At 44.3% G+C, this 17497-nt stretch overlaps 1 protein-coding gene and 1 non-coding gene across 5 annotated transcripts in view; one reads left to right on the forward strand and one right to left on the reverse strand.

Annotated features, from left to right (window-relative positions):
- Kiaa0319l (KIAA0319 like) overlaps window positions 1–17497 on the forward strand; it is a 93749-nt gene that overhangs the window by 45079 nt on the left and 31173 nt on the right. For all 4 annotated transcript variants that reach the window (XM_052177384.1, XM_052177385.1, XM_052177386.1 and 1 more), the window contains exons 4-5: window positions 10212–10458; window positions 12541–12642. In XM_052177384.1, coding sequence (XP_052033344.1) covers window positions 10212–10458; window positions 12541–12642 — 349 coding nt within the window. The remainder of the gene's footprint in view (window positions 1–10211; window positions 10459–12540; window positions 12643–17497) is intronic.
- On the reverse strand, window positions 14572–14703 carry LOC127681933 (small nucleolar RNA SNORA17). The gene has a single exon (XR_007977270.1). It is a non-coding gene; the product is annotated as a small nucleolar RNA SNORA17 (small nucleolar RNA).

Consider the following 17497-nt stretch of genomic DNA (forward strand, 5'->3'; position numbering starts at 1 on the left):
TCTTTTCTCCTTCTCTTTGTCTCAGTTGAATATGTTCTATTAAATCTCTTCACATTTTTCCAAACCTGCTCTTAAATCACCATAGGGAAAAGCCAGGCATGGTAGAACAGACCCATATTCTCAGCACTTGGAAAGTGGAAACAAGAAGATAAAAGTCCAAAATTATCCTTTACTACATCATGAGTTCAAGGCCAGTCTGAGCTTTATCTCAAAAAGAACAGCACAAGCAAAAATCACCATAGTATAATTATTCTTTAAATATTATTTTATTAGATATATTCTTTATTTACATTTCAAATGTTGTCCCCTTTCCTGGTTCCCCGCCCCAAACTCTTCAACCCACCCCCTCTCCCCCTGCTCACCAATTTACCCACTCCCACTTCCCTGTCCTGGCACTCCCCTATAATGGGACATTTAGCCTTCTTAGGATGAAGGGCCTCTTCTCCCTTTGATGACCAACAAGGCCATCCTCTGCTGCATATGCATCTGGGGCCATGGGTCCCTTCACATGTACTCTTTGGTTGGTGGTTTTGTCCATGGGAGCTCTGGAGGTACTGAGTGATTCATATTGTTGTTCTTCCTATGGGGCTGCAAACCCCTTCAGTTCCTTGGATCTTTTCTCTAGCTCCTCCATTGGGACACTGTGCTCAGTTCAGTGGTTGGTTGAGAGTGTTCCCCTCTGTATTTGTCATGCACTGGCAGAACCTCCCAGGTGACAGCTATATCAGGCTCCTGTCAGTAAGCACTTGTTGGCCACAGTAGTGTCTGGGTTTTGTAACTGTATATGGGATGGATCCCTAGGAGGGGCAGTCTCTGAATGTCCTTTCCCTCAGTCTCTGCTCCACACTTTGTCTCTGTATCTCCTCCTGTGGGTATTTATAATTTTTCATCTTAGACATTGTAGGAGTCATTTCCAGAAGCTTCCTCCTGCATCTGTACTGAATATAGCAGTAGTTTCCCCCTGTATAAACTATATTGTCTTATCATATGAACATACTTGTGATGAAGTTGAATTCAGAAGTTAGGCACTACCAGGGAGTATATTCTATCACCATACCTGAATATCTGAGCTAATTAGGGAATAAAACTTTATTGTAGATCATAGGTTCAGAAGTTAGTCTATGAGGCCAGGCGGTGGTGGCACAAGCCTTTAATCCCAGCACTTGGGAGGCAGAGGCAGGTGGATTTCTGAGTTCGAGGCCAGCCTGGTCTACAAAGTGAGTTCCAGGACAGCCAGGGTTACACAGAGAAATCCTGTCTCAAAAAAACAAAAAAGCAACAATGACAAAAAAAAAAAGAAGTTAGTCTATGGTTGGTTGACTTTGCTCTTGGGTCTGTAGGGCACAGCCTGTCATGGTGGAGTGTGAAGCAGTGGAGAAGCCCGACTTCCAGTGGCTTCTCCCCCTTAACTTCCTCTGGCTAGGCCTTGCACTGTAGCTGTCTTCAGACACACCAGAAGAGGGCATTGCTGGGATTTGAACTTAGGACCTCTAGAAGAGGAAGCAGCCAATGCTCTTAATCACTGAGCCATCTCTCAAGCCCACTTCCTACTTCTTTTTTTTTTCCAAAAAGATTTGTCTATTTATTTATTATATATAAGTACAGTATAGTTGTCTTCAGACACTCCAGAAGAAGGCATCAGATCTTGTTATGGATGGTTGTGAGCCACCATGTGGTTGCTGGGATTTGAAACTCAGGACCTTCAGAAGAGCAGTCGGTGCTCTTAACCGCTGAGCCATCTCTCCAGCCCTCACTTACTACTTCTCCTTCTCCTTTTCCTTATCCTTTTTTTCACTTCCTACTTCTTAAAGTTTCTATTGGTAAACTAAACCTTCAATACTTGGATCTTTGGAGAACATGTCAGACCCAAACTATAGCAGAGACTAACATAAATAACTGATAATGGAATAGAAAAAAATGTATGCATTTAGTAAAGTAAGGGTTACTTGAACATGTGTACGGTGTTACAATGACAGTCGAGCTGATAACCAAGACAGCAAATGCTGTATGAATGCACTGCAATGGGGGGACTCGGGTTTCAGGAAGGAGAGACTCGGATGGTGTGGGATCTTATTATGCTACAAAGAATGATGTGCACTTAAAACTTATGTGTTGGGCTGGAGAGATGGCTCAGCTGGTAAGAGCACCGACTGCTCTTCCAAAGGTCATGAGTTCAAATCCCAGCATCCACATGGTGGCTCACAACCATCCATAAAGAGATCTGACGTCCTCTTCTGGCATCTAAAGACAGCTACAGTGTACTTACATATAATAAATAAATATTTTAAAAAAAACTTATGTGTTGTTTAGCCCTGGAAATTTCCATTTAGTATTTCCAGACTGCATTGGTCTCTAGTAACTGAAACCACGGCCAGCCAAATTATGGTTTAGAAGGAATTATTGTATGTTTACCTTCTCCTACAGCTTCTTGGATGTTTATGAAATACAATGATTATATGTTTTGTGGTGCTTGGAGATCATACCTATGGCCTATGCACAGCAAGCAACACCTGTATCTCTAACTTTTTTGGTACCTTTTAGACAGGGTCCTCTACATAGAGAGACTATTACATAGCCCAAGAGGTTCTCAATCTCCCATGATCCTCCTGTGCCAGCCTTCTAAGTGCGGAGATTAAAGGTGTACATCACACCATATTTAGCTCTTTCTTTTGTTTTCTTTTCTTTTCCATTAAAGGCCCAGTGTGCTAGGGTTGGAAATCCAGTGCCTCTCACATACTAGATTAGGTCTGTACCACTGAATTATCCAAGCAGCCTGGGTCACTTTTAAAAAATGTTTAATTAATTAATTTTTGAAAATCATCATTATTATTATTAATGTGTATGTGGTATGCATGCATGTGTGTGTGCATGTATGTGATGTGGAGTAGGTATACCAGTGTATGTGGTGGTTAGAGGACAACCATGGAGCTGGTTCTGGGAGCAGAATTCATGTCACCAAGCTTGCAAAACTATCACTTTACTCATCTCTGTCCAGGACCCGTTTGAATGGAATAAGATTCCGCTGTGCCAGGACATATGTTATCGATCTCCTGTGTATATATGCTTATATATTTCACAGTAACAAAACTCCTCCTTATTTTTTGAGGTTCACTGCAGGCTTTCCTTGTTCCTGCTCTGTTTTCAGGCCACTTAGCACTACCAAATGTGTCCTTGACCACATCTTTTTGCCTCTTCAGTTACTACCCCAGTCTATTTCCAGCTCTACCCACAGATATCAACTCGAGTCTACAGCTTTCTCCTCATAGTTGACTTATGTAACCCCTGGTCCTGGGGAAATTTCTCCTGCAGTCACTCTTGCCATGGCCATTGGTAAATCCCAGTTTCCTGTGGCAGCGTGTTCCCATCAGCCTGTGCCCGAGAGGCCACTTTGCCTTGTCTTGGAAGGCTGCGCTGTGCCGCTTCCCGTTTGTGAGTCCTTCCCACTTCTGTCCCTTCTGATGGTAGCACTGGGTCATGTCATGCATCAGCCTTCCCAAATTCTGCTTTCCTCTTCCTACAGCTTCAGCTACAGCCTAGGAATGTGAGTCCAAGTCCGAGTTTCTACTGCCATGTCCCAGAGGTGGTGTAGACTCACACAGCTTGATGTGTCTCACACAGCTTGCTCGTTAGTTCCTGTGTTCTGTCTTGATTTTTGACATTACTATACAGTCAGCCTTTCACTCAGGCTAGAAACACTGAAAAGACTCAGACTCATTTTCTCCAAATCCCAGATCTATTTGGCTCTACACATATTAGATCTTTAATATTTTGAAATCCATCCCACAGGAGGAATCTCCAGTGGAGATGGCAGAGTGAATTGCTCTCCTGAACCTTCACAGATAATAGTGGTAAAGTCTTTTTTTTTTTTAAAGGACATAAAGGAACTGGAAAGACCCCAGAAGAAATAGAAGCTAGAGGAAAGTTTAATTTTGAAAGATGGAGATCAGAGGTGATAAAATGTTCATTTGCACTTTTAAAAAAATGCTGCCCGAGAGCCTCCTGCACAAGAGTGCCAAAGAAAAGCCTGCCTGCCTCTTGGTGGCCAGGGCCAGGGTGCACAGTAAAACTAGACATTTAGCAGAATGACCTTTTAAGGAAACAACATCAACAACAAAATGCAAAACAATAAACCACAAAGAAGATGAGCTCCCGACTGTAAGCTACAATCCCTGACTAAAGCATATGGGAAGACTGCAGGAGGCCTGGAGAAGAAGCTCGCAGCAATGAAAAAGACAGAGGTCAATTGTGAAGACAGTCTGTGCCAGGTTGAGCTTAATATCTATTGCCTTTTATACCACGTCCATCTCCTAACCATGGGAAGCAGGTGGTCAAAGTCTGCGGGCTTAGGCTTTGAGATGTCAGAGAACAGAGTCTGTGACTTAATATGTCTTCTAGACAGAGTGTGTCAGTTGCTCTCATAAGCTCACTGCAGCTGTCATTCCTGAGACTGGCAGAAGTCTGGCCCTGTCACATTCTGTCATGTATAGAGGAGGGCTCATGAGGCCCCCTCTTTAAGGAACTGTGGACAGTCAGTGGTCACTAGAGGATGGTCACTGCTTCCTTCTCCTCCTCCACTGAGAGCTGTCCGTGCTCCACGAATAACTGCTGAACTGTGGCTATGCAGTCCACACATTCAACTCAGTGGGGAGGAAGACAGAGAGTAGCATGACAGGTGACTTGTTGGGAACAAGAGTTTCAGTGGGAGAGGATGATGGAGGGTGACAAAATTCATTATGGACATGTGGAAATTGTCGAATTTTTTAAAAAAGGAATCAGTTGAGAACAGGCCTCAAGCTTGAGTGACTGTAATCAAGGCTAGAAGGCTGTCAACAGGAACTGACTCCATGTTGACTCAGATGATGGAATTAGTTGTCCAAAATGCCCAAGTAACTGCTGTTTGTGTATTTAAGGACTCGAAGTAAAACTGCCAAATTGAAAGTACAAGAAAGGGCTGGAGAGATGACTCAGTGGTTAAGAGCACTGAGTATTCTTTTAGAGGTCCTGAGTTCAATTCCCAGCAACCACATGGTGGCTCACAACCATCTGTAATGGTGAACTGATGCCTTCTTCTGGTGTGTCTGAAGACAGTAACAGTCTACTCACATGCATTGACAGTAACAGTCTACTCACATGCATTAAATAAATACATAAATCTTGACCGTCTGATAGAATTCTGTATTAAACCATCTGGACCTGGACTTTAAAAAAAAAAAAAAAAGAGGAGGAAGAGAAGGAGGAGGAGGAGGAGAAAGAGGAGGAGGAGGAGAAGGAGAAGGAGAAGGAGAAGAAGAATACAAGAAAAAGAAATGAAATGCAGGTCAGAAACAGAAGCAAACTACTTTTTTCACAGGTGTAATTATATACCTAGAAAATTCCAAGAACTCTAGATTAGAGATAGCAAGGTTATAGGATATAAGGTCAATATACAAAAGTCAATTGTTTGACCTATTAACAGTATAGATGGAAACTAAAGTTTTAAAAATGTATAATAACATTGAAAGCCATGAACTTACTAGGAATAACAGACAAACAGACAATGTTTTAATGAACTATAAAACATTGCTCGGAGAAATTTGAGAAGTCAGTCAATGGAGAAAGAAGCAATTTTACTGGGTTGTTTAGTGTTTCCTTTAGGACTCCTATCTTTTCTCATCCTTCTAAATCCTCAGAATCCCACCTTATTTTGGATCAGTGCATCTGCAAATGTAGTTTAAAGAGATCTTTTTTTTTTTTTTGAGTGACCACAGAATCCAATGACAACTGGTATAATAGAAGAGATGAAATGGAGATTCAGAGTCTTAGAAAAGAAAGATCATGTGAAGATGGAGGCAGAGGTTAGAGTTGGGTTGCTATAAACCAAGGAATGTTGTCTTAGTTACTGTTCTATTGCTGTGAAGAGATATCATGGCTGTGATGGCTTGTATATGCTTGGCCCATGGAGTAGCACTATCAGGAGATATGGCCTTGTTGGAGAAAGTCTGTCACTGTGGGCATGGGCTTTAAGACCCTCATCCTAGCTGTCTGGAAGTCAGTCTTCTCCTAGCAGCCTTCAGATGAACATGAAGAACTCTCAGTTCCTCCTGCACCATACCTGCCTGGACTCTGCCATGCTCTTGCCTTGATGATGATGGACTGAACCTCTGAGCCTATAAGCCAGCCCCAGTTAGCTGGACAGTGGTGGCACACACCTTTAATCCCAGCACTTGGGAGGCAGAGGCAGGTGGATTTCTGAGTTCGAGGCCAGCCCGATCTGCAGAGTGAGTTCCAAGAAAGCCAGGAGCCAGGGCTACACAGATAAACCATGTTTCGAAAACAAACAAACAAACAAACAAAGACAGCCCCAGTTAAATGTTGTGCTTATAAGAGTTGCATTGCCAAGGCAACTCTTACAAAAGAAAGCATTTAACTGAGAACAGTTTCAGAGGGTTAGTCCATGGTCATGGTGGGAAGCAGACAGGCATGGTGCTGGAGCAGTAGCTATGAGCCTTACCTCCTGATCCATAGGTGTCAGGCAGAGAGAGAGAATAAGCCTGGTGCGTGCTTTTGAGATTTCAAAGCCTACCCCCAGGAACATTCCTCTTCTTACAAGGCCACGCCCACTCCAACAAGACCAAGCTTCCTAATCCTTCCTAAACAGTTCCACTAACGGAACCAAGCATTCAAACATTTGAGCCTATGGGTACCACTCTCATTCAATCCATCTCTGGGAACTGGACAAGACAAAAAGAAAGGTTCCCTAGAGCTAAGTGTGGCCCTGATGTCTTGCCTTTGTTCTGTCTCCAGAACAAAGACAAAGTTCTGTTGTTTGTTTTATGATTTTGGTTTTTTGAGACAGGATTTCTCTGTGTGACAGATCCACAACTGTCCTAGAACTTGCTTTGTAGACCAGCCTGGCCTCAAACTTCACAAATTTGCCTGTCTCTGCCCCCTGAGTGTTTGTATTAAAGGCATGTCCCAGCACATCAGGAAAATTCTGTTGTTTTAAGTACTAAATTTATGGTAATGTTTTATGGCTACTCTAGGAAACTAATACAGCTCAGCTATATTAGCATTGAACAAAAAACAATTTTGGGAGAAGAGAAACAAAGTTAAGGGACCTAAACTAACTAGAAGATGTATATTGTAACTAGAAGTTTAGTAATCCACTGAGCAGACAGCCCAGCAAACCCACTGTTCAGGTCTCTAGCAAATATAGAGCAGATGTTCAACTACAAACATTAGGAAATCGCAAGGGGAGACCACAGGAGGTGGTGGTAGTGGTGGTTCTTCTTCTTCTTCTTCTTCTTCTTCTTCTTCTTCTTCTTCTTCTTCTTCTTCTTCTTCTTCTTCTTCTTCTTCTTCTTCTTCTTCTTCTTCTTTTTCTTCTGTTGCTGCTGCTGCTGCTGCTGCTTTTTCTGCTTCTGCTTCTTCTGCTTCTTCTCCTCCTCCTTCTCTTCTTCTTTCTTCTTCCTCCTCCTCTTCTTTCTCTTCTTCTTCCTCTTCCTACTCCTTTTCCTCTTCTTCCTCTCCTCTTCCTTCTCCTCCTCTTCCTCCTCTTCTTCCTCTCCTCTTCCTTCTCCTCCTCTTCCTCCTCTTCTTCCTTCTCCTCCTCCTCCTTCTCCTCCTCTCCTTCTCCTTCTCCTCCTTCTCCTCCTCCTCCTTCTCCTCCTCCTCCTTCATCTCCTTATCCTCCTCTTTCTCTTCCTCCTCCTCTTCTTCTGCACCCACCTTCAAAAAAGTCATCCATTGCAAATTTTGGTAACATCATAGGATGCCTGGAATGCCCTCATCAGCAGGGATACTCCACAATTTTCTCAGAAACTTGACTAGCAGGTGTGAGGTTCCTTAACACTGAAGATAGAGGGGTGTGTGAGAGACAAGAAGAAAGATGAGGAGCAAAGGAGCTGGAAAATTCTCTGAGCTAGGGTGGCACTCCCTAAGGAGGCCAAGGCAGGAGGATAGCGTGTTGGAAGCCAGGGTTATAGAGTGAAACCCTGCTACCATGTCATTCCATTCATGTGACATTCTGGGACATGGAAAATGACTTCTAGGGACAGGGAGTCTGTACAGGGTTCTGCTTAGGGAATGTAGGGGGAGGGAAATTAATTACACAGGAACATGAGGGGTCTTTGGAAGTGAAAGCTATGCTCATTTGAATAGATTATTTCATAGGTGCTCATATCTTTTGTATATATATATATATATATATATCACTTGTACCTTAATAAATCCCTGAATGGGCAAAGATTTAAGTAGGCCTTAGCAAAGGGAAATTATGTCCTACATCTTTAGAGAGATGTACAGGAGGTTCCTGTCACAGCCACTGGAAAGACAGGGTAAAAGCACAGGAGCACCAAGTTCTGGTGAAGCTGGCCTGGCACTGTTGCTCTCTGCCGTGGAAATGTCAGCTGACACTGCAACCCAGCCAGTAATTCAGTGTCTAGAAGCACAGTCAGAAGTTCTACCCCTAAATATTAATCTATGAAAACAGGACCAACATGGTTACATACACCTTAATCCCAGCAGTCTAGAGGCAAAGGAAGAGACAGGCAGATCTCTGAGTTCAAAGCCAACCTGGTCTATGTATCTAGAGTTCTAGGACATCCAAGGCTACATAATGAAACCCTGTCAGTAAATGAATGAGAATGAATGTTAATGCATCTCTATAATGAAATACTACTCAGTAATAATAATTTAAAAAATCAAAGCCAGGCGTGGTGGCGCACGCATGTAATCCCAGCACTTGGGAGGCAGAGGCAGGCAGATTTCTGAGTTTGAGGCCAGCCTGGTCTACAGAGTGAGTTCCAGGACAGCCAGGACTACACAGAGAAACCCTGACTCAAAAAACCAAAAAAAAAAAAAAAAAAGAAAAAAAAGAAAAAAAAATCAAAAATTCAATGGACTACCAATACATTCAGTGCCATGGATGAATCTCAAAACATGTTGAGGGAACACAGCTAGAGATAAAAATAGAACATACATGGTTTCTTTTATAAAAAGTATAAGAAAACTCAGATGAGTCTTCCTGTGACAGAAAACAAGTCACTGGCTGCCTGAGTCTGGAGGAGGCAGGAAGTTAGTGAGGACAGCGGCTCATCTTGGGGCTAATAGCAACATTCTGTCTCTAGGTTGTTGTCATGTGGGTGTGGACATTTGCCAAAAATTGACCTTGTGTTCATCTGATGTGTGAGTTTATGTTCTGTGAATTGTGTTTCCGGTAAGCTGATTCATGAGTTCTCAACCCCACCCTGGTGTAGCTGCTCGGCGTCCTCTCTGGATGAATGTGCTGGTGTTCTTGTTGTCCCTGTGCTTCTTCACACCCTAGCAGTGCAACGTGACCTATAGACAGAGACCTCATCCCACCCTTCTCTGCATATCATCCTTTGGCTGCTCACCAGCGTGGCTCCTTAAATGGTCAGTAGTGCTTTCTGTCTGTCCCTCCCGTCTTCCTGCTCATCTGTACAGTGTATGTGTGCTTGGTCCCCATGGAGGCCAGAAGAGGCCTGTTGGATGATCCTCTGGAACTGGAATGACATGTGCTCTTGAGCTGCCATGTAGGTACTGGGAATTTATCCCAGGTCCTCTGGGAGAGCAGCCAGTGCTCTAAACTGCTGAACTGTTACTTCAGCTCCAAGATTATTTTGTTTTAAAGTAAACTATGCTTGTTCATTTGTTTTGAGATAGGCTCTAACTCCATAACCCAAGCTAGCCTCAATTCTTGGCAATCTCTTGCCTCAGCTTTCTGCATACCAGACTTACAGGTGAGAGTCCCATGCCCAGCTGAAGAAACTTTTTATATGGAAAAAGAAGATTCTATTACTTTTTGTCTTTAATTTGTGGTTCTGGGGGCCAAACCCAGGTCTTGCACATGTCTGGCAGACATTCTGCCAATGAGTCTTTATCTGTAAACTTGAACACTATTTGAATTTCAGTGGTAAGGCTAATTTTTCTTCAGTGTCTGATATCATTTCATGAACCCAGCTGGCACTGTGAATCTGTGGTTCTTGCCTTGCTACACTTATTGATTATATGTAGGTACACTGTAGCTGTTTTCAGACACACTAGAAGAGAGAGAGCATCAGATCTCATTAAGGATGGTTGTGAGCCACCAACCATATAGTTGCTGGGATTTGAACTCAGGACCTTCGGAAGAGCAGTCAGTGCTCGTAACCTCTGAGCCATCTCTCCAGTTCCTTCTTGCCTGCTACACTTAACCATTCATATCTTTTCAGGTCCACAAAACCGTTACAGTTCCTGGTTCCTTCACCAGTAACCACACTACACAGACTCCTGATTGGTCCAGGAATGTGTCCATCCCTCCTGAACCGTCCGAGCACTCCAGTCCTGCATCTAGTACTCAGCAAGTAAAAAGCACTGAGCACAGTCCAACTGATGCCCCGCTCCCAGTGGCCCCCTCCTACAGCTTTGCCACCCCCTCTCTTCAGGCCTCTTCCCAGAGCACCTCAGCACCACATCCAGGTAAGTCCTTGACTCCTAGCCTCAGAAATGAGAGGACAAGGAGAATCTGATTAAAATGTTTTCACTTAGAGATCAGAGGAGGTATGCCTGACTGCTGTATATTAGAAACAAAATAGCCCTGTCCTTGCCTCTGAAAATGTGAGCTTTGGAGCCCTGGAGCCCTGAGTCAGCAGCTGTCCAACTTGGTGGCTGGATGGAGCTCATTTTCCCAGAGGCAGACTCTGCTGGGACCTACAGGCTCGAGATCTGCCGGATGTGGTGGTGCACACTTGTTATCTTGCCAGTGGGGGCAGGAGAAGCATGAATTCAGGTTACCCTTAGCTGTCAGTTTGGGATAAGCCTGAGCTACCTGAGACCATATAAAACAAACAAACAGGCAAAACCATAGTGGGGGAAGATTTGATGAGAGGGGCTTAATAAATGCCCCACTCATGGACTAGTGGGCAGGGCCCTAGTGCTGGTGCACCCATCTGCCTCCCAGGGTCCTGGCTGTGGGTCAAGCACTGCCAGCCTGATTCTCAGAACATCTTTATTTCCAAAGTAACTACAGAGAGGAGCTTAGGCCTAGAGCATCCTTTTTGGTTTTTGGAGACAGGGTTTCTCTGTGTAGCACTGGCTCCTGGAACTCACTCTGTAGACCAAGCTGGCCTCGAACTCAGAAATCCACCTGTCTCTGCCTCCCAAGTGCTGGGATTAAAGGCGTGCACCATTGCTGTCCGACTGGCCTAGAGTATCCTTAACAAGCTTTATGGGGCATAGCTGAGGTAGTAGGTGGAGAGAGTTCACCAGTGGCTAGTGGGTGACCCCCAAAACGTCAGAGGCAAAGCAAAACCAGTAATCACAGTTTTTGCCATTCTCCGTTTCTGAGGGTCTCCTTTCCTGGTAATAGAACGTGGCATTGAGATAGTCCAGTCCTGAAGCAGTATGTGATTCCTGTGTGCAGGCAAATGCCTGCGGGTCGTTTGTGTAGGTAAAGGATTTGGCTTGTGCTGTATTGACTAGCTAGTTTTGGTCATTTATACCTTCTCTGAGTGTAACAGCTTCCTTTCTCCTTTTCTCCCCTTCCCCCTTAGAGCTATACCAGAGAGTTTTTATTCCCTCTCCTGGGGCAGCTGCAAGCTGCAACTCTCATAAAGGATGCTTTCATTTTTCTTTAAGTGCAATGTTCTCGAGCAGAGACAAAGAAGTCTCAAGCTTCCCATTTGTCCAGGAAGCCCTTTCCACCCTAGCCTTGGAACATGAGTTGACTAGGCTGTTGTTTGCTGTAAGGTCTTCCAGAATTGGCCTCATATCAAGTAAATAATTATTGCCAGAGGAATAAGACTGAATCAGAGGTTTGCTGTGGTCTGAACCATCTGCTCTCCCTAGTCCTCAACATTGGGTTCAAAATATCAATAGTGCCAATGTTGAGAAACTCAAACACATAGGAGATAGGTGGGAAATAGCGTCAAAGCCATGTCTCAAGTAGGAGTGTAGCACTCTGGTGCTTTAGAAAGATTGATGTATGTGTCATAGCAAGACTGGATGGGCTGTAGTGAGTGGGGCACAAGAGGGATTGGAATTCAGAATCTGGGGTGACATTAACTGTGAACAATGAGTCAGTAATTGTAGCAATTGCAAAAGAAAGGCAAGCCTTCTGACTGACCTCTGCCTGTGTTATTTTATATCTTATTTAACATGCATTCACCCAATAAAAGTGTCATTGAAACAGAATTTGAACTCTTTGGCAAGTAGTGTATATAAAGCACATCTGGAGACTGATGTTAGGTGAAATACAGTGAAGAAATAAATTGGAGTATTGAATCTGGTGTTGCCGTGAAGTGCTTCAGGGTTGGGGCAGTAAGCAGGAGTGAGGGCCACGGGGCTGACAGGTGGGATTTACTCTCCTCTTAGATTTGCTAAACAGTATCTTACTGATGACCTTGAAACACCCTTTCCAATGGAAAAGAGGGTACAGAATCAAACTTGAGGGGATTAGAGACTAGACAAGTAGCAGATGACAATGGTGGCTAGGGGTGACTCAGGAAGGGGAGACCTGTCATCTGGATGTGCTGCTGAGCAGCTGCTGCCACTTTGTTCTAGCTGTAAAGGAACTGGTGGTGTCCGCTGGGAAGAGCGTCCAGATCACCCTGCCTAAGAATGAAGTTCAGTTAAATGCCTTTGTTCTCCCACAACCAGAGCCAGGTAAGATATCCTCTGGGGGGACATCCCAGTCTGCATTGCTATCTGCAGGCTCAGTTCACTGGCTTTTGCAACATTCCTGTGGAGATGGGATGTACACCTGCATGGGCACACACCTGCATGGGCACACACCTACATGGGCACACATCTGCATGAGCACACATCTGCATGGGCACACACCTGCATGGGCATGCATCTGCATGGGCACACACCTGCATGGGCACACACCTGCATGGGCACACACCTGCATGGGCACACACCTGCATGGGCACACACCTGCATGGGCACACACCTGCATGGGCACACATCTGCATGGGCGCAGGAGGCAATGTTCTGCCCAGCTGCAGGTCAGAGGTTCTGTGTTGTTAGCACTTCTGTGTTCCACATGAGCTAGAGAAGTGCTCTGACGTAGAGCTCCCCTCCAGCCTGGTCCTGTAGGCTCTGATATCAAGCCTGGGCCAAATCCTAATTCACTCAATCATTAGCTTAATTATTTAAACAAATTACTCCTGTGTTTTTATTTCTCAGTTAAGATAGAATCGTAATCCTTAAAGGCGAACATTATATGTGTGACCTTGTTCAGTGCCTTTAGTGCTCTTTAGTAAGCATCTTTTTTTTTTTTTCATTTTTAAAAACTTTTGATTAGCCAGGGGGTAGTGGCAGTGCACGCCTGTAATCCCAGCACTCTGGGAGACAGAGGCAGGCAGATTTCTGAGTTCAAGGCCAGCCTGGTCTACAGAGTGAGTTCCAGGACATCCAGGGCTACACAGAGAAACCCTGTCTCGAAAAAACCAAAACCAAAACCAAACCAAACAAACAAAAAAAACCTTTTGATTACTTCTTTCTGAACTTCACATCATGCATCTAAACCCACTCATGTCCCCCTCCCCTCATACTTTCCCATTATCCTCGCAACCTCCTCCAGCCCCACAGAGGAAAAAATACCTCGCTGCGGAAGCTGTGGTGTGCCAGTATGTCCCACAGTATCCCCTTTTGTCCACACTTCTTTGCTTGCAAATATTCATCACAATAACTTATTGGGCTGGAATGAGGCCTCTGGCTTCTGCTCCTCTGTCATACTGGGACCTTACATAGACTCCTCTCCGGTATCCTGTTGTTGCCCTGTGTCATGGAATTTTTGTAGTTTTGGATCTGCAGGACCATACTCTTCATGCATGCACTCCAGCAGTTCATCTACCGGGGTAGATGTTGGGGTGGGCCAGTTCAAAGCCAAGAGTGCAGGAGAGGTGTCATCTGAAACTGGGCAGCTGCCAGCTCTCCCACTCACAATGCCCTCATGCTGGCTTACCAGCAACCCCCTATACCGGGGCCAGCTCTACCCTGCTGCCCAGGTGAGGTTCAGGGCCTGCTCTCCTGAGTGCTGCAGCCAGTGAGGGTCATGACGAGCTCTCCCAGGATGCTGAGGTGAGGGGTAGGACCAGTTCTGCACATCTCAGACATCAACATATCCCTGGGCAGTGGCCCACACCAGGGAGTCCATTGGCCTTTAGTGGTAACAGACCGCTGCTGCTGCAGGGCCTCAGACCCAGACATGGCCCCCAGTGTCTGCACAGGCCAAGACCCCACCATGGTGGCATCACTGGCTACTCACATCAGGCTGTTCCCCCCTACCCTGAGTCTCCAGCTCCGTCTCTCTTCGTTATGCCCGCATCCTTCTGTCTGTCTGTCTGTCTCCCATTTCTCCACCACTCACTTGCTCCTCTTAGTGGCTCCCAGGGTCTCTGAGTATCTGGGGTTGTCTCAGGAGTGCTATGCCTCACTCGTGCATTACAGCACCGGGCAGGGGTCATCGTAGGCATGGTCTGCTCCACTAGGTCTGTGTGACTCCTGACTGGTGTTCATCTAAGCTGGCTCCCTGTTGGAGCCCCTGGCACCAGAGTGCTGTTATCTCAGGCTCGCTTTTTTTCAGGGAATGTTAGGCTACTAATCATTCAGATGTTCATAGATCTGAACACTCAGTGTAGACATAGTCTGTGTCCTTTCTGCCATCCACTGATGCACATGTGACACAGCAGACACACCTGCAACACTTATAGGGTCAAGGTAGTGTGAATCTTTTATATAAGATTGTGGTATGTCTATATAAAAATGAGCAGCAAGGCTGGGATATAATTCTGTGGTAGAATACTTGGTTGGGAGAAGACGAAGGAACCGAGATTCAGATTAACCTGTTTATTTTAGCTGAACAACTTTAATATAAGATATACTGTTGTGGGAAATATTAAAAAATCAACCTGCCATCTCTCTTGCCCTGCCACCATGTTCCCGCTCTAGTACATGGCACTGGTGGGCCATAACACCATGTCCCTGCCAGGTCCTGCTCGGTGTAGTCTTGCCACCGAGCTGTTCTCTCCCAGCTAGCTCCCACAGCATCCCAGCTGTGTTCCCTCTCTGCCATAAACCCCTGTAATCGGTAGACCCACATTCCAGTAACCAAGTAAATCAAAACTCTTAAAGCTTAATTAACCAATCAGATTTAAGTATAAATAAAATTGCAATTTACAAGATGTCAATAAAATAATTTTAGAGCCAATTGATAATGATAAAAGCTTTATCCAATATTTCTAGCCTTATAAAAATATAGCTATTTGTGGCTAGTAAATGACCCACAAGTCCATGTCTGAAGCCATCTCAGTTCTCCCTTCTTCTCCTGTGACCTCTGTCCCCCCAACTCCTAGCTCTGCCCCCTTTTCCCTTTAAATTACAGACCTTCTCTTCACTAATGTAATTGGACAGGGAAAGTCCTGCAACAATGTAGAACTTGAAGGTATTCAAGAACAAGGCTAATACAGATTTGTTATTTAAAATGTCAGGGCTGGGGGCTGGAGAAATGGCTCAGTGGTTAAGAGTATCACTGCTCTTCCAGAGGACCTGGGTTCAGTTCCCAGCACCCACACGTCAGCCCAGAACTGTCTGTAGCTCAAGCTCCAGTGGATCCAACTCTCTCACACAGGTATGCAGTCAAGACACCAACGCACATAAAACTTTTTTAAAAATTTAAAAAGTCAGGGCTGGTAAGATGGTTAGGAGAATGTGGCTCTTGCCAAACCTGATGACCCAAGTTCAAGTCCACAACCCACATGGTAAAAGGAGAGAATACTACAAATTGTCCAGTGACCTACACACACACACACACACACTACATACACACACACTCACACACATACTACATACACACACACTCACAGATACACATACACACACACACATACACCACACATAGACACAAATACATACACGGTGGAGAGGTAAATTTAACAAAAATATTTTAAAGAAAAAGTACAAACTTCAACATGGCACACAAAATTTATATTTGTAAGGTGTATAAATGAGTTGGTGATAAATTCACTGTTTAAAACCTTGGAGTATTAGCATCTACTTCTTTCTATTTTTTTAAAGAATTTATTTATTAATTTGTTTTATGTAAGTACACTGTAGCTGTCTTCAGAACACACCAGAAGAGGGCATCAGATCCCACTATAGATGGTAGTGAGTCACCATGTGTTTGCTAGGATTTGAACTCAGGACCTCTGGAATAGTAGTCAGTGCTCTTAACCACTGAGGCCTCTCTCCAGCTCCCATTTCATCTTTCAAATGTATGTAAATATACCACATTTGACTCATGAAACAAACATAATCTCTTAAGCCCTCCTATGACAAGAGTAGACATTGGAAGTGGTTGGCTTGTGTTACTTATATTAAAGGGTGGCCAAGTAAAGTGTGCTTCCTCCTTCAGGCAGGCCCTTCTGCTTTATAGTAAAGTGTGCTTCCTCCTTCAGGCAGGCCCTTCTGCTTTATAGTAAAGTGTGCTTCCTCCTTCAGGCAGGCCCTTCTGCTTTATAGCTGGGTGTTTCTGATGCACTATTCTTTGTCCTTGGGTCTGGAGACACTGCTCAGTGTTTAAGAACATGTTCTGCTTATCCAGAGGACCTGAGTTCAATTCCCAGTACCCATACTGGTAGATTACAACCACTTTTAAGTCCAGCTTCATTGGATCTGGGGCCCATAGACCACTTACACCCTGTTGCACATACCCTCCACAGACACCCATTACATATAATTTAAAAATAACGAAAATACATTTTTAAAAAAATGTATTCTTTGTTGTTTTTGAGACAGAACCTCACTGTGTAGGCCTACTTGGCCTTGAACTCACTGAGATTCACCTTCCTCTGCTTCCCGAGTTCTCAGATCAAAGGTGTGTACCTGGTTGAATTGAGCATTCTTAATGTGGGAGTCTAATACTAAATAGTATATTTGTGCAGAGTATACTTTCCCGGAGCTGGATCCCTGTTCCATTATGTATTATTGCTCTTGAAATGACATTTCCTTATCAATTCACTCCAATTGCTTTTTTTCTTTTTCTTTTTAAAAAAGGTTTATTTATGTTCTGTATATGAGTACACTGTAGCTGTACAGATGGTTGTGAGCCATCATGTGGTTGGTTGGAATTGAACTCAGGACCTCTGCTCACTCTGGCCCAAAGTTTTTTGTTTTTTTTTTTATTATATGTAAGTACACTGTAGCTGTCTTTAGACACACCAGAAGAGGGCGTCAGATCTCATTACGGATGGTTGTGAGCCACCATGTGGTTGCTGGGATTTGAACTCAGGACCTTTGGAAGAGCAGTCAGTGCTCTTAACTGCTGAGCCATCTCTCCATCCCCTCAATTTCTTTTTTCAATTGAAAAGATTTTTTTCATGCAGTTCATCTTCCAGTTCCTTCCGATCTCCCACCCACCCACCCAATTTTATGTTCTTGTTTTCCTCTCTCTTTCAAAAGCAAAAGCACACACACAAAAAAAACAAATCCAACCCCAAACAAGAAACAACAAAAA

This window comes from Apodemus sylvaticus, chromosome 3 (assembly GCF_947179515.1).
Source record: "Apodemus sylvaticus chromosome 3, mApoSyl1.1, whole genome shotgun sequence".
Classification (NCBI taxonomy): Eukaryota; Metazoa; Chordata; class Mammalia; order Rodentia; family Muridae; genus Apodemus; species Apodemus sylvaticus.